The sequence below is a fragment of the Amia ocellicauda genome, chromosome 18 (assembly GCF_036373705.1).
Source record: "Amia ocellicauda isolate fAmiCal2 chromosome 18, fAmiCal2.hap1, whole genome shotgun sequence".
In the NCBI taxonomy this organism is placed as follows: Eukaryota; Metazoa; Chordata; class Actinopteri; order Amiiformes; family Amiidae; genus Amia; species Amia ocellicauda.
The window spans coordinates 12702071-12726650 of NC_089867.1; the positions used below are offsets into that span (position 1 = coordinate 12702071).

At 40.9% G+C, this 24580-nt stretch overlaps 1 protein-coding gene across 26 annotated transcripts in view; it reads right to left on the bottom strand.

Annotated features, from left to right (window-relative positions):
• Positions 1-24580, bottom strand: part of clasp2 (cytoplasmic linker associated protein 2) — a 96614-nt gene that overhangs the window by 49511 nt on the left and 22523 nt on the right. For 24 of the 26 annotated variants that reach the window (XM_066690811.1, XM_066690831.1, XM_066690803.1 and 21 more), the window contains exon 7: positions 21505-21575. In XM_066690811.1, coding sequence (XP_066546908.1) covers positions 21505-21575 — 71 coding nt within the window. Of the gene's footprint in view, positions 1-17091; positions 17292-21504; positions 21576-22714; positions 22892-24580 lie in introns of those variants that run through there. The other 2 variants (XM_066690822.1, XM_066690821.1) reach the window with 2 other exon arrangements.

Sequence of the window (24580 nt, forward strand, 5' to 3'; positions counted from 1 at the left end):
GTTTGCACCCTGAGAACATGACAAAACTAAATGCCTGCCTACGCATTTCCAGTTAACGCCAAAAAAAAATCATTGAAGACTGTATACAAAATTTAAAATAATAAAGCTACTGGAATCAAGCTTTGCGACAAGCAAGGAATAATTCAATCATCCAGTTAACATACTGTTCTCCAGCAGACACTGAAGTCAAGATAATGCATCCTAAAAATATTTCCATCAGAGTGAATTTAATAAATTACACTTTAATAAATGTTGGTCTCTGTTGAAAAACAAAAAATAGCTGCCTTTAGGCTGGATGCGAAAATAAATCAGCAAACCATGCCTTGTGTGTTTGCAGGCACACTTACATTTCAAAATGGATCAACAAAGCATTGCAGCAGTTCAGGACAGAACCTTTCCACATTGTGTGGCGTTTTTTTTTTTTTTGTATTAATGTATTTTAAAACAAGTCTACTACAGTAACCAAGAGACTAAATTATCCTACACACACAAACATGCGATTTCTGAACACGTAAAGTCCAAATGCAGAATACAGTTGCATCAGAAATGCAGATCAGTTATTGCTTTTAGAAATGTTCCAGCTCATTGCCTGCAAGGTCAGATTTCCTGCTGGTCTCAAAGTGTAGTCGCCATTAATTAACTCACTCTTGCACATGTAAGGTTTAATGATGGCTAACCCGGCACAGATTGAGGTAGGGTGGGGCAGTGAAGGAAGAAGAAACCACCCCCCAGCAGAAAGAGTTAATTAGCTCTCCACATCATATCCAGTATGCATACTAGGGAGGGAGGGTTATGTTACAAATCGGACTATAATTATAAAATAAAAAAAACACCCATGAATATATCGGTAATAATGCCACGTGTGACAACTGCAGGGGCCAGACTGAACAGCAGACTCTTCCTCTAATGGTTTCCATGACTACAGCTGCGCCACAACAGCGTCAAGACCACCTCCTAGTGAAAGTCTGCATCACTGCCCCCCTTCCGACAGCAGCCAACACCCTCCGTCTCCTGTTCAAGGTGGAAAAGTGGTCAATCGGCCCAAACGGGAATATTTCCTTACATAATTTGTCATTCACAGATCAGAAGTGCACTTACAATTATGAAAAGCAATCTCAGAAAATGTCTCAGACATTTAAACAGAATTTAGACTGATTATAACATTCATTGATAAGGAAATAAAATGTTTAGATAGTTATTTATTTTAAACACACTTTTTCCCCATCGTAGTATTAAATAGAAACTACAGTGTCGTAATATATGATTAGATGCATATAACACAAATATAGGGTCGGTTTCGTGCAAATCTGGATGAGAATGCATCTAGTGTTATGCAATAATTTAAAATAATTTGTATCTGCAAGCACGGTATCTGGAAATCATGTTCGATCAATACATGCAAGGGATGTATTTTCTTACACTCAGCATCCAATAAGAGCATTTATACTGCATTTAAAGATAACGTACCATTGGCAAAAAAATACAGTTGCTAAATTTAGAAGGGTTACAATGTGTAAGGAGTGGAAAGAACAATTTTGTCCGTGGTGTCTCGTGTGATTCAAGTTACCTCAGAGACTTCAGTGAGCAAAAAAGATGGACTTAATTTAAGGATGTTTTCAGTGGCCATGAGTCTTGTCATATGAAATACAAAGTAACTACAATGAAAAGGTTTTCGTTGTTCTGCTTATTTTATGTTTGTTGCAGGTCACGTTCGTGTTGCGCACAGAGCTGCAAAATTCCACAGATTCCATTTGTGGAGCAGCGCCAAATCTGCACTATATGAAAACGACCACAGATCTCAAGTATAGAGCAGCAAAACATCGGAAAGAAATGATAACCCAAAAAAGGTAACAAAATGTTATATTGGGTGTGTCAGAGTGAAACATATACCCAAAAATGGCTACAGGACGCACCTTTTTATAAATGTGACCTCTACCCATCCGGATTCTCATGAACACCCACATATGCATGCAGACACTGTCGATATGTTAAAATGAACATATCAGACAACCAAGAACACAAGATAATATTTATGTATAAACTTTTTGTTCACCTGTTTGGCGTCTTTGTTCCAATGAAAACACTAGAGGGGGGTGGTAAAAACATGCCACTAGCACAAAATGTAGCTGGCTGATTATGTTTTTTCATACAGATGTCTTTAGACAAGGCATTTAATAATTAAAAAAAAACAAGAAAATATTTGACTCGTGTAAAACTAGTGGGTACATGTTTTGGTCGAATGACCCATGTATACATACATGCACGCACACAGATGCACACACAAAAATCAAAAACAAACAGGCTCGTCTGTTTAGTCAAGAAATATTCAAAAGCTCCTGTCTGTGCCTGGGTTGAATGCATGACGCAGAAGGAGAGAAGGAGGAGGAAGGGGAGGGAAAAAAACGATTCTGAACCTCTTCCTTGGACTGTACAGACACACAATACAAGAACTGCACAAGACTGGTAACCGATAGATAATTCTATTGTGGATAAAATCCACTGCCATTGTGCGGCTTATCCTGCAGGTGTTGTGTTGATATGCTGATGCTGTGTCCAGAAGGCAGCCCAAAACGCCGGTTAGCGCTTCGAGTCAGTGGAGAGACAGACAGCCGCATACACACGGCACCAAGACAAATAGCCCAGCAGAGGGGGAGGTTGCCATGGAAACCACAGCAGTGGTGCCCTGTCATGTTAAAAGACCAAAAATCTAACGGAGACGCTGCAAACCGTGGAGCAGCAGAGGGGAATTACAAGCGCCCCGGCAGCCGGGTCTTATTTTCTTAGTTCATTGTCCAGTTCTCAAAAATGCACCCATGTTTCCCATGAATTAATACTGTAAAGCAATCCCTTCTTCTCATTCACATTATTTCCAATAAGCTAAGCATGCTGCAAAGGTTTTGAACATATCTTAAAATGGATATCTGTAGCATACCATGAGCAAAAACACATCATTTGGTATTGCACATGAATTGCGAACTAAACGACACAAACAAAAACAAAATAGTAACTCCTTACTCTTGCGAGCTCAACACCTCTCTCTTCCATGTACTTGGAAGTTATGCTGATACAGATTGTGTTAAAACATCCTTCTAGACCGTAAATTACTTTAAACTGAAACATGTCTCAGATGAAGGGATTGTCCTACATTCACATGTATTTCGGGATTCAGTTTTACATCCAGGACAAGTCGTTTCCCTACATTAAACAAATCAGTCATCCCGGTCTCTTAGGGGTGAAACACATATTTGCATGCGTTTATCAACAGGACGTGTGAGGTAATGTGCCTGATCAGCTTTATAAGGCAAGGCTGCAAAAAGGGATGTGTCCTAGCCTTCCCGTCCAAAATTACTTCAAAAGACTAAACACAAGAGGAGCTTCTAAACCAAGCCTGCCAAAAATAGTTCAAGGCAAAAAAAAAAAAAAAACTTCCTGTAAGTGCAGGTGTCAAAGACTAAAACGGAAGATTGTAGTAGCCCTGTGACAGCACACTCCCTCTTCTATATTAATTCAATACGAGTCTAGCCAATTACTACAGTAACAGTGATAATGAAGAGGAAAACAGAAAGCAGGTTCTACCAAAGTAGAGCATGATACATAGACAACAAACATCTGCCACCAAAGCTAGTCTTCACCTATGCATTTTCCAGAAAGACCTAATAATACTTAAAAGTACACTGCTACATACAGGAATACTAAACTGCTGTATGTTTCTGTTAAAATAAATTGTATGTAAAGCAGAGCAGCATATTGGAGATGTTTTTTTGATGGAACAGAAAATAATAAATCGGATCGAATAATGGCTGCTGTTATATACGAAAATAATACCTGGCTGAGTGGCAATGAAACTATCATGCAGAAGACTTGCTCTGGGTCCCTGCTGGATGGCACAATTTCCCAGTGAAGTGCTCACTCTCTCCACAAAGGGGCAGTGCTGGGTGTTTTCCACATTAGAAGAGAGCTGAGTCTCTTATTCTACCATCTTCGCTGCACTGGAGCCTGGCATAGAGGCTGCTGAGGAGAAATGGCTCCTTGCAGAAGTGTCACAGAATTCCACCCCTGACTCGCAAATGGCATGAATGCTACATAATTGCAGGTTCTTGCTCTAGGGTTTTGACACCGGCAGGAAAGTAGGTGGACACCATAAATGCACATTCCCCTTCAGACTGTCAAGACAGTGCCTCCACAGTCTTGGTAAAACACAGGTCTCTCAAAATTATAAAGGGACATATGGGCTGTTCATTGAATGCCTGGGTGTATGTCAGGAAATGTGGAAACTGGGCAAGACCTGATTTTAACTGTTTCTCCTCCTAAACCAGGACTCTTTTTGTGATATTTTGAGATCTGCTAAAAAGGACAGGCAAAAAGACTCCAATCAATAGTTTAAAATTCTCACTTAACTAATTCACAATTGCTTTAGCAGTCCATTGCCCATCTGTAACACTGGAATATAAATGTAGAAGGTTTTACTTTTAAAAGCTTCCTGCAAATAACACAAACTAAAAAAATCTACAGATGCAACGTACAATAGAAGTACTATAATTAGACATTTGAAGGGAAGTGAAGGCAAAAAAAAAAAAATTGTTATCCAATGTGTGGTTTGAAACTGTACAAAGTAAACAGCTGAAACAAAATCAGGGGAAAGATTGAAAAAGCATAACCACAAAAACAGACTATACTATGTCACAAATTGGACCCTCTAATATATCTTAGCAGCAGAATAATTTCCCCACACAAAGACTCAAATGGACAAGAGCACAATTTATTCAGAGGGAATCATTGTAGACTAGAGCAAACGTGTGACCTAGATTAATAAATGAGGCGAAGTTGACCAAGTCAGGGAGACCGTGCCTGTCCAGAGCCCAGCTAAGGCACAGACATAAGCCGTGAAGTCAACGTTTTACAGCAACTTGGCAGCCTACCACCGAGCAAGGGATCTGCTCTGAAACAAACTACATAAAGACACCTGAGCCTCATGTGGCAACATCCTCTGATCAATTCTGTGTTCCCATCTGCGCCAGGGAAAGGAACTCCACAACGGCCACAATGCAAATGTGAAGACCAAATGGAAAACGTATGCATTATTAAAATCTCAGGTAAATAACAACATTACAGGTGTACTGCAGCAAGATATAAACAGGGGCATGTGCAGTTCCAATAATGTACTCCAATATTCAATAGAGCCACGCAGACCTGTGTAATAGCATAGAAAACCAGGAAGCTTCTGGAAAGGTGTAAATATCACAATATTATGTTGGGAATAACCATTTGTCGATGGAAAGGGTTGGATGGTTTCGACTTAATAAAATCCCTGTAATTAAGCATCTCTCTCTTCCATCTTGACATGTTTATTCACTTAAATAGTAAGGTTGTGACAACTACACGCACATAACAAAATTGCTCCAATCGAAAAGCATCCCTTTACAACTACAGAGATTTCTGCTGCAGCCTGAAGTCAAATTTAAGGATTGACAGCATATTTGATGCACGTTCTCTCAAAGACATGGAAAACAAATCTGTCTGTCCCAATGCTTTTGTAAGCAGTGTCAAAAAGAGTTACAAAGAGAAATTGCTAGAAAAAAAAAAAAAAAAAAAAAAAAAAGAGAGCAGTGTCATTGAGGTCGCACATTCCACACAGAAAGTCTTTGGTTTGTGTGCATGTTCTCTTTTCTAATATATGGTAATTTCAAGCTTACAAAAAACTAAATAAAATGGCAACAGTGGCAAAATCCAAGATGTTTTCTAGAGCAAACCTAGCTGCACTTCCTGGGCTGACAGCACCGCAGCGCCTTACCAACACAAAATCTGACCCAGCGAAAGCAGGAAGCAGAAATAAAGCATGACACCACCAGCACAATCCGAAATGTCAGCGTGCTCCTGGAGGCAAAGCATAATGCACCAACACAGGGTTCACTTTTCCTAGGGGGAACACGCTCAATCTTTACCTACATGGCGGAGCTGTTATTCACTGCAGGCCTTTGAGCTACCCTGCCACGTTACCTATAATAAACCCTCAGTATTCCACCACCCCATGCCTTCTGCAATACAGTTTTATACAAGATTCAAAGGCCTTTCATCAGCTTAGACTAAATTATTTTCCTTGAAGGAAACACAAGACACGGTCGCATCAATACTACAAGGTTAAGGGGGCTGGAATGAATCTACAGTTTGATAGCAGTCATTACAATCTAATGAGACTGTCATCATAAGGGCCAGCAGAACATAGTCATTCATCACAAGGAAACAAATGGAGGGCTATTTACAAAACACTTCCCTATGGAAAGACGACCTAGTGTTTCATATTTCTGTAAGAAATATAAGCTCAGCAGGGCTCAATTAGGTCTGTGTCAGCCAGGACAAAGCACTGTACACTCACAGCACTTTTAACACAGGGTGGCAGATCAAGGGAACTTAACAACAACCAATTTCAATTAGCCCAGATTATCTCTGGCAATTAGAGCGCATAAACTTTTCTTCAGATTTGGGTTTTCTGCCTCTCTCAAACCAAAAAAAAACTTTAATGTGTGCAGTGCAAATGTTCAGTTAATCTAACTGGGAAACAAAAAGGCATGGGGGGCTTCCGGCAGCGTCTTCATTTTTAATTGAATTTGAAAAGGGATTAAACATGACTGGGAAACTCACTGGGCACGCTGGATAAACAAGTGGGATTAAAGTGACTTTACCTCCCAAAATTCCCCTTAATGCAATTCTTTTTGTTTTCCCAAGACGTGAAGTACAGGAGTGTGTATTCAGTAAAGGGTGTAGTGTTCTTGAACAGATCATAAGAAAGGATATGTCTCCAGTTTAACGGAGTACACATTCGTCCAAAATACTTTTCAGTTTTGAAGCACTGAGTGATTTAAACGAGATGATTGGAGAGATCGAGAAGACTGGAGCACCTATCGCCTGAAACACAATGGCAAAATCAGAACAGTTCCAGTTTTTGATCAGTTCCTCTCTGAAGTAAAATTGGGATGAATTTAAACTATTTGTAATTGTTGATCGCATGACTTACACTTTTGAATAGCAGCATCTGAAGACGTGCATATCCTCTCCAAGGTCAGTCATTCAGTCGTTTCATAGCAAAACAACCGGTCGACAACAAGCTCAGAAGTGTAATCTCAATAGTAAGGAGCTTATTCCAGGTGGGGATTTATAGTAAATGAGAATGACCTCGAGTGACCAACCAGCTCATTTGATGACATGGGCCCCATTAGAAGATCCAGGTAAAGAACACTATGTGGTGAAAATAAATCAAAACTGCCCACTTGGAGGAACAATAAACCAGCAATAATTCAAACATGTTTCACAACGGTTTATTTAACTGCTTCAAAGGGCATTAGTTGAGCAAGGAAAGTGAACCCCACAGGGCAAATATAACAGCAACACTTAACATACTAAATAAATAAACAGCACTGATATCAGTTACTTCTGCCCTTCCCACCGAGAAGCTCTTGGGTTGCAAGTACTCGTAATTGGCACGTGCACACTGAAAACAGGAACTCCGTGAACACTGAGCAACTGCTCTATCACAAATGTTTGGAAAAGACTTCCTGGCTTTAGCTATACAGAGCCCTTACCATAACAGGAGCTGCAGCACAAGACCGTAAACCACACAGCATCCACACTATCTCCTGTTAGTGTACAATGGCAATACAAAGCAGCCTATTCCTGGTCATATTTGAAAGTTGCAGTATCTGCCTGAAAAGTATACACATGTATATACATATACATGTATATATACGTATACACATACGTATACGTATATATACTCACCTAAAGGATTATTAGGAACACCATACTAATACTGTGTTTGACCCCCTTTTGCCTTCAGAACTGCCTTAATTCTACGTGGCATTGATTCAACAAGGTGCTGAAAGCATTCTTTAGAAATGTTGGCCCATATTGATAGGATAGCATCTTGCAGTTGATGGAGATTTGTGGGATGCACATCCAGGGCACGAAGCTCCCGTTCCACCACATCCCAAAGATGCTCTATTGGGTTGAGATCCGGTGACTGTGGGGGCCAGTTTAGTACAGTGAACTCATTGTCATGTTCAAGAAACCAATTTGAAATGATTCGACCTTTGTGACATGGTGCATTATCCTGCTGGAAGTAGCCATCAGAGGATGGGTACATGGTGGTCATAAAGGGATGGACATGGTCAGAAACAATGCTCAGGTAGGCAGTGGCATTTAAACGATGCCCAATTGGCACTAAGGGGCCTAAAGTGTGCCAAGAAAACATCCCCCACACCATTACACCACCACCACCAGCCTGCACAGTGGTAACAAGGCATGATGGATCCATGTTCTCATTCTGTTTACGCCAAATTCTGACTCTACCATCTGAATGTCTCAACAGAAATCGAGACTCATCAGACCAGGCAACATTTTTCCAGTCTTCAACTGTCCAATTTTGGTGAGCTTGTGCAAATTGTAGCCTCTTTTTCCTATTTGTAGTGGAGATGAGTGGTACCCGGTGGGGTCTTCTGCTGTTGTAGCCCATCCGCCTCAAGGTTGTACGTGTTGTGGCTTCACAAATGCTTTGCTGCATACCTCGGTTGTAACGAGTGGTTATTTCAGTCAAAGTTGCTCTTCTATCAGCTTGAATCAGTCGGCCCATTCTCCTCTGACCTGTAGCATCAACAAGGCATTTTCGCCCACAGGACTGCCGCATACTGGATGTTTTTCCCTTTTCACACCATTCTTTGTAAACCCTAGAAATGGTTGTGCGTGAAAATCCCAGTAACTGAGCAGATTGTGAAATACTCAGACCGGCCCGTCTGGCACCAACAACCATGCCACGCTCAAAATTGCTTAAATCACCTTTCTTTCCTATTCAGACATTCAGTTTGGAGTTCAGGAGATTGTCTTGACCAGGACCACACCCCTAAATGCATTGAAGCAACTGCCATGTGATTGGTTGGTTAGATAATTGCATTAATGAGAAATTGAACAGGTGTTCCTAATAATCCTTTAGGTGAGTGTATACATATACACATACGTATACACATATATATATAATATATATATATATATATATATATATATATATATAGTGTATACATGTATATATTCATACATATATACATACATATATAAACACACACACATATATACACTCACCTAAAGGATTATTAGGAACACCTGTTCAATTTCTCATTAATGCAATTATCTAACCAACCAATCACATGGCAGTTGCTTCAATGCATTTAGGGGTGTGGTCCTGGTCTCCTGAACTCCAAACTGAATGTCTGAATGGGAAAGAAAGGTGATTTAAGCAATTTTGAGCGTGGCATGGTTGTTGGTGCCAGACGGGCCGGTCTGAGTATTTCACAATCTGCTCAGTTACTGGGATTTTCACGCACAACCATTTCTAGGGTTTACAAAGAATGGTGTGAAAAGGGAAAAACATCCAGTATGCGGCAGTCCTGTGGGCGAAAATGCCTTGTTGATGCTACAGGTCAGAGGAGAATGGGCCGACTGATTCAAGCTGATAGAAGAGCAACTTTGACTGAAATAACCACTCGTTACAACCGAGGTACGCAGCAAAGCATTTGTGAAGCCACAACACGTACAACCTTGAGGCGGATGGGCTACAACAGCAGAAGACTCCACCGGGTACCACTCATCTCCACTACAAATAGGAAAAAGAGGCTACAATTTGCACAAGCTCACCAAAATTGGACAGTTGAAGACTGGAAAAATGTTGCCTGGTCTAATGAGTCTCGATTTCTGTTGAGACATTCAGATGGTAGAGCCAGAATTTGGTGTAAACAGAATGAGAACATGGATCCATCATGCCTTGTTACCACTGTGCAGGCTGGTGGTGGTGGTGTAATGGTGTGGGGGATGTTTTCTTGGCACACTTTAGGCCCCTTAGTGCCAATTGGGCATCGTTTAAATGCCACGGCCTACCTGAGCATTGTTTCTGACCATGTCCATCCCTTTATGACCACCATGTACCCATCCTCTGATGGCTACTTCCAGCAGGATAATGCACCATGTCACAAAGGTCGAATCATTTCAAATTGGTTTCTTGAACATGACAATGAGTTCACTGTACTAAACTGGCCCCCACAGTCACCAGATCTCAACCCAATAGAGCATCTTTGGGATGTGGTGGAACGGGAGCTTCGTGCCCTGGATGTGCATCCCACAAATCTCCATCAACTGCAAGATGCTATTCTATCAATATGGGCCAACATTTCTAAAGAATGCTTTCAGCACCTTGTTGAATCAATGCCACGTAGAATTAAGGCAGTTCTGAAGGCAAAAGGGGGTCAAACACAGTATTAGTATGGTGTTCCTAATAATCCTTTAGGTGAGTGTATATATATATTACACACACACACACACACACACACACATACATACATACATACATACACACGCACACAAACACTTATTTTCAGGCTGGCTGCCAATCCACCTCATCTCAAAAAGACAAATTACTATTGGTGGGATGGGTTTTTATTCCATTCCCTGGAATGGTGTAGTAGAGTGTAACGCATTGTATTGGAGTAAGTAAAATCTTGTGAACAATCATTACTGCCTGAGCACTGCTGCCAATAAAACTATTTCAGTTTATTGGCAGTAAGCTAGCGTTTGTCACCCAGATTTAATTTTTCATTCCACAAATCTGTTTCATGCACTTCTAGAGTCCGACTCTGACAGTACAGTTTCCTGACAACTTTCCACCACAGTTAGCACCCTATGACTCAGGCCTGGCGACATGGGCTCCTGAAAAAGGGACACGCACACCCCCATATACACCTCAGCCCAGACACCGCAAACATAGCAAGCCACCAGTAATTGTGCAGAGACATTACTGATTACAGAGGAAATAAACCTTTACAATATGGAACACCATGTAAACAAAGCAAGAGTGATTTCCAGCTCACTGGCCACAAAAAGATCCAAGCAAACTAGAGAACAGAAGTTAATTAAACCTGTATACTCAATAATACTCAAATCTATATTCATTTGGGATGGGATATTAGCCCCATACAGTAGACTCACGAATATGCTATTTTCCACCCCTGCATGAGTTCTATGGATGATTAAATTATTCAAATAGTAAATCAATAATAATAAACAATTTATAGAAACTGAAAACTAAAAACTAAACTAACAAAGGCTATTCTGTTATGGAGCCTTTCTTTTCACAGCAAAGTGCACTAGCCCAAGCGGATTGTTATGCAAACTTGGCTGCACATAGACACCACACTGCACTGCGGCCTGCTGGGAGCTTGGGCTCAGCACTGAGGATTGCATTGTCCCGAAGACTGTGGGTTTGACAGGGCTATCAGCCGACTGGTTCCGTAGAGGGCGTTTGTTGCCTGGAAGAAATGAGGCTGGCTTCAGACTCTGCATCTGCCCAGAACACAAAAACCAGCATGGCACTCTCTGGCACTATGGGGGAGGGGCATTCTGCATCCCATCAAACAATACACAAGAAACCTTCCTGTCTTGGTGAAAAGAAGACCATGTAAGTGTATAATACATTTCCCACAACACCTTTTCACTTGCTAGGCTTAATATAAATACTACTCCACTTCTATCCTGCCATTAATTAATTCTGGAGAAGTCTGGTTGCCAGCGAGCAAAATTGTATCAGCAATTTAGCCAACTGGCCCTATTTAAAAAATAAATACAAACCTCCTTTAAAACAAAAACACAGTTCAAACAAGTTCAAACTGTATGCAGTGGTCATGCCATTTCAGTGCTTTGCAAACCTCTGTGTTACGGTTCCATTAGAATGACAGCTCAATGTCACTGGGGGGTCCCACTCAGTCTCATTTCTCATATGCTGTGGATATGCAGCCATCAAATCTAATAATGCCACCCAAGAGATTACCAGATTAACATTACATTTTCACAGATAGTCTTTTGTACGCAAATCTGATTCTCCACAGAATTCCTAATGAAAAGGGAATATTTGCAGTAAACTTCAATTACAATTCCACAAAATATAGAACACACATCTATTATTAATATCATTGTCATTTTTAGTTATTATCCAAAACGTATGTCAAAGGGCACAAAAGGCTTCCGCACATCCTTCCACGATAATGAATTCGGATTTTTTTGGAACCGAGTGAGGGCTGGAGTATATCATTTCTGTGCCTGCGTATGTCGACGAGGTTTTCTTGCTGAGAAGGCAGAGCCTGAACAGAATATTCATAGAAGAGCTTCATGGACAATATTTAAGTGCTTAATTAGGTTTGTTGGGGATTATGTGGCAGCATAATTGAATGTATTCAATACAGAAGAAATGGGAGAAATGAGGCAGTTGCCCCCAGCAACAGCTCAAACTGCGAGACCTCCCCTGCATCCCTGACCCCCCCTTCCGACTGAACATTCTAACTATTACATTTTTAACATCTAATGTACAAACTGCTAGACATTTTAATGTTTCAAAATAAATTACTACTATAGCAGTTACAGGCTAATCAAAATAACCAAGACATGACTGTAACAACAAGCATGGTGACGAAAACATTCGCCATGGAGGCTGGGGAACTGTAAAAAGTAAGTTTTTCCGCAGCGTTATCCTTTAATTTCAGTCCAGTCCAGTCCACTCATCTCTGTTCAAATTCAGCATTAGTCAGCTCTCTGAAGTTTGGGATCCAGTAGCCCTTCGCTATTGTTGTCACAGCAAGAACAGCTGCTTAAAATAAGTAATGCGAATGACCCGATGTCCAAAATGAAGCTGTGGGGGCTGCGGTAACATTTGTTTTCTCCAATTCTTACCACCCTAATCTATTTACCAGGGGGGGATGAGAGAAATACATAATCCTCTCCAGAACTGAGCGGCTCAGCCTAATTCCAGCAGGGGAATCAAGGCCAGCTTCCACGCAGCACCGCTCAGTCACAGAGGAAAAGTTCATGCTTCTGTTATTACTTCTACACAAGTCACTCAAACGGCCCCCAGAAGACACTATTCTAAGCCCAAGCTTGAGACCTTAGAGGTTACAGGAACAGATTTTGCTGTAATGCCTCAAAAAATGCTTTCCACAGTTTTAGTCTGAAGACATTTCATGAGAAAAGTGACATGACATAAGATGACACTATTCAAGCTGTGTGTGTGTTCCAAGAATACCTCCAAAACCAATTTTCAAAAACCTCTTCCCATACACAAACATTGCTGATGAATGCTGTGTGCACTTTCTGTGTGAAGACATTGTATTCAAAATGAAAGGAAAAATAAAATAGGACAGTGATGTTGCGCTGCACCCCCAACCCCCCAGTAACCTTACAGACACAGTAACAGGCACATTGCATTAGGACATGACATTACATAAGAGAACAACGAGGGTAAAGTTTCTATTCTTTCACAGCTTGGGTGAAGCTTCCCCCTGATTGGGCTGCTTCTATAGGCTACTACACTGTGGGAGAGGGGCAGCTGTGAGAGGGAACTCCCCAGGGAAGACCCATACACTACTCCATCACTGCACAGAGGGGACATCCTGCACAAAGCTAGCACTGTGATTGGACCACAGAATTAACTCACATGAGACACTGTGTGCGTGTGTGTTGGGGAAATAGGTGATACATAATTAAATATAAATAAGTAAAGAAATAAAAGGAACGCTCCCCTAGCTCCATCAATCATCAGGAACAATTAGTGGAATCCAATTCCATCATCGACAGCGAGATACAAGCAGCTCGTTTCTGGACCAGATTTCTCACAGTTCAATTAAATCCCAGAAGGGAAAAATCTGTGGAAGGGAGCCAGCAGAGAGCAATCAGTTTGAAAACCAACAGACCTGGAAAATAATGCGATCTCAAAGGGGGGAGGATTCACGGAGGGGGGGGGAATATATACATTTACATATACATCAATACAGACCTACATCCTAAAACATCTTCATAGAGAATTTTTTTACGAATAACAGGGTGAAGGAAAAATTGTAATCCCCATGTTTACTATGTACAGCAGTCGGCTTGCCTCACCATTCAGACAACTCCACGATGAAGCAAAGACCTCTGCTTTTGCTTCCTGAGAGAGACTAATGTGCATCCGCCATCTGAAATTAGTATAATAACTGCAGTTGGCACATCATACAAATTTAGACTTAACCCAATCTACTTTACAAATAAATCAGCCAAGTTTACAATCTGCTCTTAATATGAAACTGCTGTAAGAAACCTCAAACCAGGCTGAAAGTTCACTGTCTTTTTCGTTAACTGCCATTTGGGTTGCATAATAGTTTGTGGTGTGCATTTCTAATAATAAACATGCAAAGCAAAGAGGAAATAATCCAGCAGGATAACTAACAAGTGAAGGATGAACAGGGTGAAGTGTACATTTAGAGCACTGTACCATCCTTAACTCAGTGTGACGTTCAATGTTCAACTTTAGATCATGTCTAGTGATCCTTGCAAGTAATCTAAAGCAGTTCCACATTTCAGCTCAGTGTTTCAGTCTCTGTAAGACAAGAATCTATTTATTTTGATTCCAGAGATTGTACACAGAACCACTGACAGGGTTATCTAGCAGCAAACTAGATCACAGCCTGTACTGTGGAGAAATGAGAGGTACCACATCCAGGTAATTGAGATTGAAGGAACATCTTTGGGCAGAAATTTATATAGATGAATAGTGCTATTCTCGTTATTTAATGGGTTAATTAGAAAACTATAAAAGCTATTCAAACAAACAAATTACAAGGAATTACACCATGGCAGCACAGCCTTTGTTCAGAGCACAGGTCCTTTACACTCGATCTGACCTTTGTATGACTGGCTGATTCAAAAGCCCTCAAAGTATCTACAACAGAGCAGACCCTGCCATTCTTTCTAGTGCAGGTCCACAGCCTTCCTTACACATTTGAATTATGATTTCATGACAGTTAGGAAGCTTGTTATACCAAGATCAGCAAAATGAATATATTGGACGGTTCAGAAGTCAAGTTTCTGTGTTATAGTATAATTCACTGCAAGGAGCAACAATATGAAGCTGACAACTAGACTATTTCTATACCACTTTGCATGGAATGAAGACTAAACGAAATGTAAATTTCAATCAACATACATGAAACATTTTAAAAGAACAAAGAGGAAGGAGGTTTGAAAGTATTCATAGACCAGTTTGAATATATACTAAAATAAAAAACACTGGTCACAGTATTCATTAGCATAAGGGCTTTCAGATGAACATGCAGACATTTAAGGAAACACTACTTTGTCACACTATAGCTAACCATGTCTGTTGCTTTTTCACTCCTGTACCCTTTTATATCCCAGATTCAACACCTGCATGCCTAGCCAAAACGAATCCTTCCTCTGGAACTGCTACTTGTAACATTTATATCATATTGTGTTGGAAGTCACTACTGATCCTTGAACTGTTCAGGTCTTTGCAGAGTCCAGTGTATTAGCTGCAGTTTTGGACTAGCTATAGCTCAGACTTGAGCAGCATTACAATGAAAGACTGTATTGAGAGAGAAAGTTATCACTATGGCAACACAAACTTGTGGCCAGGCAGAGCATGTAACTCCGCTCAAACTCTCTCACAGTTTATGATGTCACTCAGACCACTGGATTCAATGTACTTGCTTTTCTGAAAGTGGAAAGACTATTTAATCCTATATGCACTGGATTGTGATGCATTACTCAATCACAGAAGGACTTGGAAAACTCAGTCTGGGGTAAATGCAGAGCAAAACAAAAGGCTGGCTCTGTAAACATGAAGAACAGAGGTCAAGGACTGGACAAGCAGTGTTCAAACCTGGATACCAAGGACAATTTTAATTTAGTTACAAGATGCTTTAATACACATCATCCCTGAGCCTTTTCTTCAACAAGTACATGCAGCCTGCTCAACGGAAGCAGCTGGCAGCACTATTCCAATAGGCAGATTCTAAATTAAAATGCTGTAAGTTTGCCGATTGCTTTGGGCATTAATGGACAAAGCTGTAACACACAGCCTAAAGCTACCCCACCCACACACATACACACACACAGTAAAGGGGAGTCCTGTTGCTTTGCTAATGAGTGGCTGCTCTGCAATAAACACTTATCCTCTCTACATATCATGACTTTCACTGTCCCCCCCCCTAAGTTTCTTTATTTGCATTTCTAGCTTCTAGCTTCACTGCAGTCTTGAGCCTGAAGTTTTAAAACAAAGAGCTTTGTTATCCAAAACCCTAATTATACAGGACAGGAAAATCCTCAAAACTAAAATCGGCACAACAAAGTTTTTCAAAACCACAAATCGAATGCCCTCAGTGCCAGACCTGTCATATGTACATTACATCATTCATTACTGCAACAGGGCCGGGAATGTGATGGGTCCAGTTATTCTAGGTCACAATACTACAAAACATATAGTACAGCCTAGGACTACTCAATAAAAAAAGGAAACATTGAATAGTAATAGAGGCATGTTACACTGAATTGTACAGTTTAAAATCTAAAAAGGGATTTATTGATGTATCTTTATCCACATTATTTAACCAAGACTATCCTTCAGCATGCAGGAATTCAGGAAGGTTTTCCCATCCAGGTCGCCAAATGGCAGGCAAGCACAGGGCAGCATTTCTTACTTCCAACCGTCTCCCCTTGTAATCATGAGAAAAGATGCCCTATCCAAGGACAGTCTAATTTAATTAAAGTAAAACGGGGAGACTTGATTAAAAACGGTATAAGTAGACTAGTATAACTTGTCATTTTGAACAAAGGAAATTATCCACATGCTTCTGGCTGCACTTCATTTCATTGACGGTTACCAAGATAAACAGATATCCCGAGTCTGTTGACATGCCAAGTTTGACAGCCTGGACACAGTCAATATTCCCGTCACTATCAGCCGACACAACTTCAAGCCATGCAGCCAGTGCATTAGTGTGCAGTAACAGATACAGCAGAGTAACAGTCCACCCGCCACTTCTAGGCAAAACAGCTTCTAAAAATACATTCTCAGACACCGAGAAGAGGGGAAAAGAGAGGGGAGATGGGAGGACAAGGAGAAAACAAACCAAAACCATTAAGCTTTCCATGCCTAAGAGCTAGCAAACACAGAAGTGCTCCATCTCCTTTTCCCTCCCTTACAAGCACTGGGAGGGGAATTGCAAAGAAACTCACCGTCTCCATCATCACCCACTGCCATAGCCGCAAAGTGCAGGTTGATCAGCACAGCCTGTGGAATAAAGCTGTAGCTGGAAGGACAGCCGGGGCCTGAATGAGTACGGGTGCCTGCGCCACTCTCACCAGAGCTGCGCCAAGACAGCCAGAGCTCTGTGTGACCCAGGCGGATCTGCAGCTCTCTGCTGCAAAAGCCAACAGCTGCTCCAGCGCTTCAAAATAAGAGTCCCAGCGCAAGCGGAGGGGGAAAAAAAAACAAAACAAACCTCCCCTCCTCCCTCCATCTCACTTCCTCAGTTCTTCCCCCTCCCTCCTCTGATCCCAGGCAATTTCAATCACTTGGGCTCAAGCTGTCACCAAGACGCTGCTGCATCACTCAGGGGGGGCTCTGTCCACACCCACCTGCCCCACCACCTCTTAATGCGCGTCTTGTACGTTTTGTGTGCATCTGACCTGGGTTTCGTACTCACTGTCCTTTACCATCTCCCCAGCTTGCAAGTCTAGATTTATTCTGTGTTAGAAAAACAATTTTAGCAATGACACTGACTGGTGCTTTTAACACTCTTCTAATGCCATCATCAAAACATTTACCATGTGGTTGGCAAATTACAGGTCTGTATTCCCAGAAGATTACCATCCCCCTCCCCCCAGCTCCAATCTAGAATGAGTCATGCGACTTAATGGATCTGGGGCAATTTGCATATTAAGAAAGACGTGTGCACTTCTCCCGAACCTTGCCAAACCTCATTTCAAGAAGGCACAAGAAGGAAAAAAAAAACTAAAAATCATTTGCGGGGAAGAAAGACAGTAAAGCATGTGCACCAGTCGCGTTTGAAGCTGCATCTTTAAATACACTGCTCCCAGGCCTGCTCTGTTACAGTAAACAGATCACGTCAAGCTCCTATCAATGGCGGCTCTGTCTAGGGGAGGCTGTCAGATTTATTTACTGGTTCAAACGGAGACAGCAACACAAATCTGACTCGCCGCACAGGTGCTCTGCTTCTGCACAAGGCTTTTTGTTATGGATCAGAAACTGAGCCTCTCCACTCTGGAACACGACCCAAGAATGAAGAAAAGGGTGGGAGAGTGCGGGTGGGGGAGAACAGCTACATTAAATCAAACCGAAGGACCTTCCGACTGACGGCAAGTGAGGAAATTGAAATCGGTGGGGGGAAGGTTTATGGGCCTGAGTAACGTCACCACAGGATTATTTCCATGGCCTCTCTCTGGCCAAGCAGCAACACTGGTGGCACCGTTTCAGAGCCTGCTCGTAAATCTTACTAATATGAAATGCATGTATTGATAAATATACACACTTGGTCTGTACAGGTCAACTAACCTGATGTGAGGGAGGAATTCAAACAGGAAAGGCAGTTACAATCCTTCAAAGGTAAACTGGCAGCGACATGCCCATAACCTGGCTGACATTCAAGAGAAAATGAACAATTCAAATGCCTGCTCACACATAGTGAGCAGCCTACTGTCAAAGCAACTAGCAGTCCAAATAAAAGCGAACACATTTATGGCCAGTGGAAAGTGGTTCAAGAAACACATGGAAATGGAAACGCCAGACAAATCTTTACAGTGTGGCCAGGGTTAACATAGTGAATCGTCAAATTAATAAAATTCCATTCCATTTCAATTGACATATTGCAATGTAGCAAAGGTTAGCATCTCTCTCTTACCATTGTTATAGTTTATGATTAAATGCAATGTAACCTTTAAAAATAATAGAAATGGGGTTTGTAAAGTAGCAGAGAGTTCCAGAGCTGCGTTCGGACTGTACATTTAATCTATTTGTGTGCCTTTTATGGAGTATTTGTTATATGGAAACAACTATTTGTTGTCAATGAAACATTCTATTTTAATTGTATTGTTTCTAACTTAATGTTTTGATACACAATATCTGAACCGCCTTTCCCAACCGTCAGGACTCACACTCGCATGAATAAATATGACAAAGATTTTTCAAGCATTTGTGATTTTCTTTACTAAGGGGCTGAGAAGTGGGCTTCTCCACTGGCCTCGGGGGCATCACTCGACTAATGTTTCATTATTTCAGTTCGGCTGCTCTTGTTCATGTTCAAATGAGTTTAACATCAATGCTTGAAAAATCAGTTTGCTTATGCTAAGAAAGCTTTGGAGAAAGAAAATGTATTTAGGTCACAAATCGTCATCTGGCATCCCACGATGGAGGCACTGTATCTCAGAATCTTCCTGGAGTCTCTATCTGTGCAAGAATAACATGTCCATAACATTTCTTTAAATACTCCTGAAGGGGAACCTAAAGACTGCTCCTTCACAAACCTTCGAATATGCAATCTTCATTGTTTACATTTTCTCTGGATCATTTCAAATGTAAAAGACAGAATCAACTGACTGAAAGTATACAAATGAACTGCAAAATAAAAACATTCTTAGATGGCTCCACTGTGCAAGGAGACTGTTGATCTAAGGAAGATATTGGACCATTACAGAGATCTGGGAATAGCCTTCTTTGCCAGTTTTACTCTGATCCATTGCTCAGAGGGTTAAACCAAACATCATACGCACCAACAATAACACAGACCGTGCCTGAATGGACATATGCATAATTAACCGCCTGTCAGCTACATTCATTCACAGACCTGCACATCTCCTGTCACTCAATTACAAATGATCTGAGACTCAGAGTGCCTGAAAATCTATCTGGCAGGCGGATTTCTCTTGATTGTTTTCCAAACACCACGAGAGCAGACAACCTTGAACAAGCTTATCTGTCAAGAATGTTAGTGTGCTTTCAGTGCTCTCCTTTTGAGATGATATCATAGAAAACATTTTGACAGGAAAGCCTACCTTTCACTGTATAAAACCTTCCCAAGAATGATAAATATTCCCAGACTGCATCAAGATTCCTTGCCCAAACCACCATAACTTAGAAATGCTACTCTTGGGCCAGCGTGGGACCAAACCGCTTTTGTGACCGGTCCCAGTGGAGAACATCCTGCAGAAAGATGCAGCTCAGTGCAAGCACCACTGTGACATGCTGTAAGACTGTAATACAGACTGGATGCAATGTGTGTATGTATGTAGGCACAGAGCAAAAAGGGCAAGATGGCAATAATGCAAGACATCACGGAGCTCACATTACCTTAATTGAGCAAAAAAAATAAAATCCTATCCTGAATAACTTGCAAGGATCCTTTTTCAAAACGGTCGTGATAGTCAGCGAAAACCTATGCATTTCTGAAATGCATCCGCCATCCTGACTTTGGGAGGTCAGGCTCCGCCACGGTAACCCCCAATGAGCTGACTAAGTCCATCTGATTAACCTTGCAATAACGGCAAAAAAACATCAATAAGTACTGTAATAAGTAGGTGACCGCTCCACAGAATTCAGATGCCTTGCCTCTACAACCACTGGTGTGGACCGTCCAATGGACTATAAATCAAACTGAAGGATCATGGGAAACACACTATAAAAATAAATCGCATTCTCCATAAAAGCCCCTGAGGCATCTTGTTCTTTCACCTGTGCATGCCCTGAATCTCACATCTTGTTCACAGACTGAACATCACCAGCAACACAAATGGTGCATTTCTGAAACCAAGCTAAAGACAGTAGCCCTTTCCCAAATAAATGTAGGGTGCACTGACATCCCCCTTCTCAAAATGGAGAATAAACTTAACTGATTCCACCTCACTGCTTCCTGTCACTCAGGAGAGACACGAGTAGACCACCCTCACTCCCCGCTTGTGAACCTAATGAAGGCAATTTTTTCACAGAGAAGGGAAATGAAAAGCAGTGAGGCGGGCTGCCCTGGCCAGATTGTATTCTCCTGGTGCACAGTAGTTTGTGCATCACTCAGTTTAGGCCCTAAGCTGGCAGATTCAGAAGATGGCAAACCATAAATCACCAAAACAAAATTAGAAATGTGAAGGAAAGACAATAATCATTAATTTACAATTCTGAACTAATGGGTTAAAATAAGAGATTTCAAAATAAAAACCACAAGAATATTCAGAGTTTTATATGTATACACACACACCAAACTTTCTTCCTAAGCCACGAATGTTGTTTAGTATCAGGACAACAGTCTTGACTGAAGATCGAAAGACCAAACCGCTATACGTTTCATTTGTTGCATTCACTGAATGAGCTTTCTGCCCCTAGCTCACCCATAGGAGCTACCATTGTATAGAGAGATGGCTTCAGTTTAAAATACAATAAGAAACAAGCATTTTTCAGAGTGTGAGAAATGAACAGTGTGCTCAAAATACACCACAAAATACTTAACAGCGTAGAGAAAAATGATTGAGTTACAAAAATGACTTTGTTCTTTCTATACTGTAAAGCTTATAATTAAGACCACAGCCTTAGTTTTGGCCCACGTCCTGCCCATATAATATGCAAAAAGGACATTAATTACTTACCGTGACTGAGGCTTAAAGCCATATTGCCAGAGTTCAGTGCTTCATCAAACTTCGTAAATATCACTTGCAACCTGAAAATGAACAGAATGGGGTGAAGACAAACCAGCTTTAATTCAGATTGTAATATACATACATTCACAAACTTAATGTGGAGACTACTGAACCAAAGTAAAACGATGAACATCAGAAACTGGTCACTGATTTTCCAGTCTCATTGGTATCAATTTCTATAATCCCTATTTGAAAGGGTAATGTTGAGATTGTTTGTGTTTTTATTTATTTTTTAAGTACAACATTAATGAGATGCAACATTAATGAGCATGGTCATATCTGGCATCAAACCTTATGTGTTTGGTCCGAGGATTATTCACCCTAAACTGAACTGCATTGTTTTAAATAATTACACTATATACATCTGTCTATTTCAAAATGACAGACTGCAGTGCTTAATTAACCAAACTGAACAGTTGACCATAAACAATTTAGTGCTATTAAAATCTTTCAGAAATGAAATTACCAGCTGCTAACCTACTGCTTTTGAGAGTGAAAAGACATTGAATACGAACTTACAATTTGCCACTGTCAACTGTTAAAATTAAAAGTCTATGGCACCTTTCGACTGTCAGGTTTAAACTTCCTTCACCCATGTGTGCCCTTTGTATGTACTACTGATCAGGAAATGGCATCAAACAATCTAAGCGAGTGACCAGTTTGTCTTGCTACACTATTATATATTTCCATCTTATAGAGAAGAGAAAAAAATCACTTTAAAATAGGGTTGTGTATAGTACCAGAATAAAACAAAGAACAATCAAATCATCGGAAAACATACATAAAAAAAGAAAGCTGACAGACCTTGCCTCCAACACTCGATTAATTGCATTTTTACATTCAGAAGCGCAAACAATTCCAAGTGTCCTACTCCAATGCATACTCCAATCACATCTAAAACGAAGCCTAAGCATCAAAGAGTGATGTACGACATCCAATATAGAAATCCGTCAGAAACCCACTACTGCTTCCAGCTGCCATTGATAGTTATTTCATGCTGCTTGTAAGATACAGGTTACTGCAGCCACCAATTAAAACCATGCTACAGCCAAGCAGCCTACAGACTATGTATGACATCATGATCAGTAACACTGATCCCTGCTCTTTACACCAAGGGAAGAGAAAAACAATCCACAACAACAACAATGTAAAATCTCACAAGGGAGGAAGAGCAAGTCATCCGTCATCCTGTGAGAGTAGCTCATTTCTGGTGTTCCTCCGAGTGGTGCCTTCACCTCCTCCTTTCCCTACGTATCCACCCCCTCTCTGTCACGCTTGTTGGTCGTGCTGCTCTGTTTGTATCGATTAGTAACACGGCCTGTCAGCTGACTCCTGCCTTCCTCCGGCTGAGACAGCACAAGTGTCAGCTCGCCCGATGCCTCTCCTGGCACAGACACAGCCTGCCTTCCCTAACTGCGTGCTGCTCTGAGCCTCACAGCTTTTTATAGCAGTTTATTAGGTTACATAATGTAAATTCAAGCAAGGTCAATCAAATTTTCACGGCATAGAAGAAAAACAAACACTTGAGTACACCCTCTTGTGGACAGAATGTATTACTATTTACAGAGCTAATGAGCAAAAATAGCAAGGTTACTCATTTAAAATAAAACTGAGGAAAGTTGAAAATAGAGAGGACTAATTTGTTTTCGTTATTGAACACAGGATATATTGTTTGAAAGAGAGCACAACATTAATTGTAAATGATCCATATGAAAGCACAAGGATATTCTCATATACTCCCCTGAAAAGAAAGTAAAATTAGACAAATGATATGATTTTAACAATAATTGACTAGAAACTTAATACAAACAGTTTTAGAATAAATTTTATATTATCAAGACATTAATCATCTTCAGCTGAAAATGTTGAGAGGGGAGTAAGGTGCCTATGTGACACATCTGGGTTTACAGCTTTCAAAATGAAACAAAGCTTTCCAGATAAATAGCTCTTTGATGAAAAAATAGAGCAAATCCCAGGCTGGTTTGAACAGGTTTGATTTATTTGGGACACAAGATTACCTGAAATTCATTATTCTTTTAACGTATTCCTATTGCTTCTTAATTGGGAGCTCTAAGGAGATTGTTGTACATATTTTCTCAAGTCCTTAAAGATATGCCAATATTTAATCAGTGACAAGCTGAAAGATAAAGAGTATTCAAATACAGCTTTTTTTCTTCTTCTTCAAAGAAACAGTGATGAAAATTTTGAAAAACGTTTGTGAAAAATCCTGTGGCACACTTGGTTCATGCTTGATGGCACACCGGTTGGGAATCACTGTCAGAGTAGAACTCAAATTCTCACACAACCTTGTGTCACAACGGACACCCCAGGACAGCCGCTATAGTCTTGCACTGAACCATGTTCCACTTTAATGGTCATAGTAGACCAGGGGTCCCCAATTATTTTTCACTGTGGGCCGGTTTCAAAGGATGACGTGAACCAATGGGCCAGATAATAATATCCCCTCCCCCAACGTGATTCCTGAGAGGGCCAGCATTATGTATCCCCCCCTCCTCACACACCCTTAAGTGAAGGTCACAACACATGATTTTTTGTCTGATTTGGCCATCCCGACAAATCTGCACTGATCATGATGACAAGCAGCTCGGTCAGGGTGCGTCCCCACTACTGATGAACATGTATTGTGAGACGGTGCACGATGCAATCGCTTTCCCTCTGATCCAATCGTAAGCTAGTTGGAGCTCCAACGATTTGATTAAACATGTTTAACTCGATCGGCACGGATCATGTAGGGTGACGTGATCAGCCTCACATGGAGACTGGCAGCAGCCAATGAGGGTTGAACTGATTGAAGAAAAAAAAATAACAGGAAAAATAAATGTAAATGTCCAGATCCATGTTTGTTTACATTTTCTGTGGATGGATCAAGCGTTTTTCCGAGGCTGTGACAGAGCTCCGCACGACTAAGGATTTCAGATCAGTGTCCCCTGTACTTAAGCAATCATGTAGTGTGCAATCCTTCACAATGCAAAAGAAATTCAGTGAAAAGCAGTTTTTAAGTGTG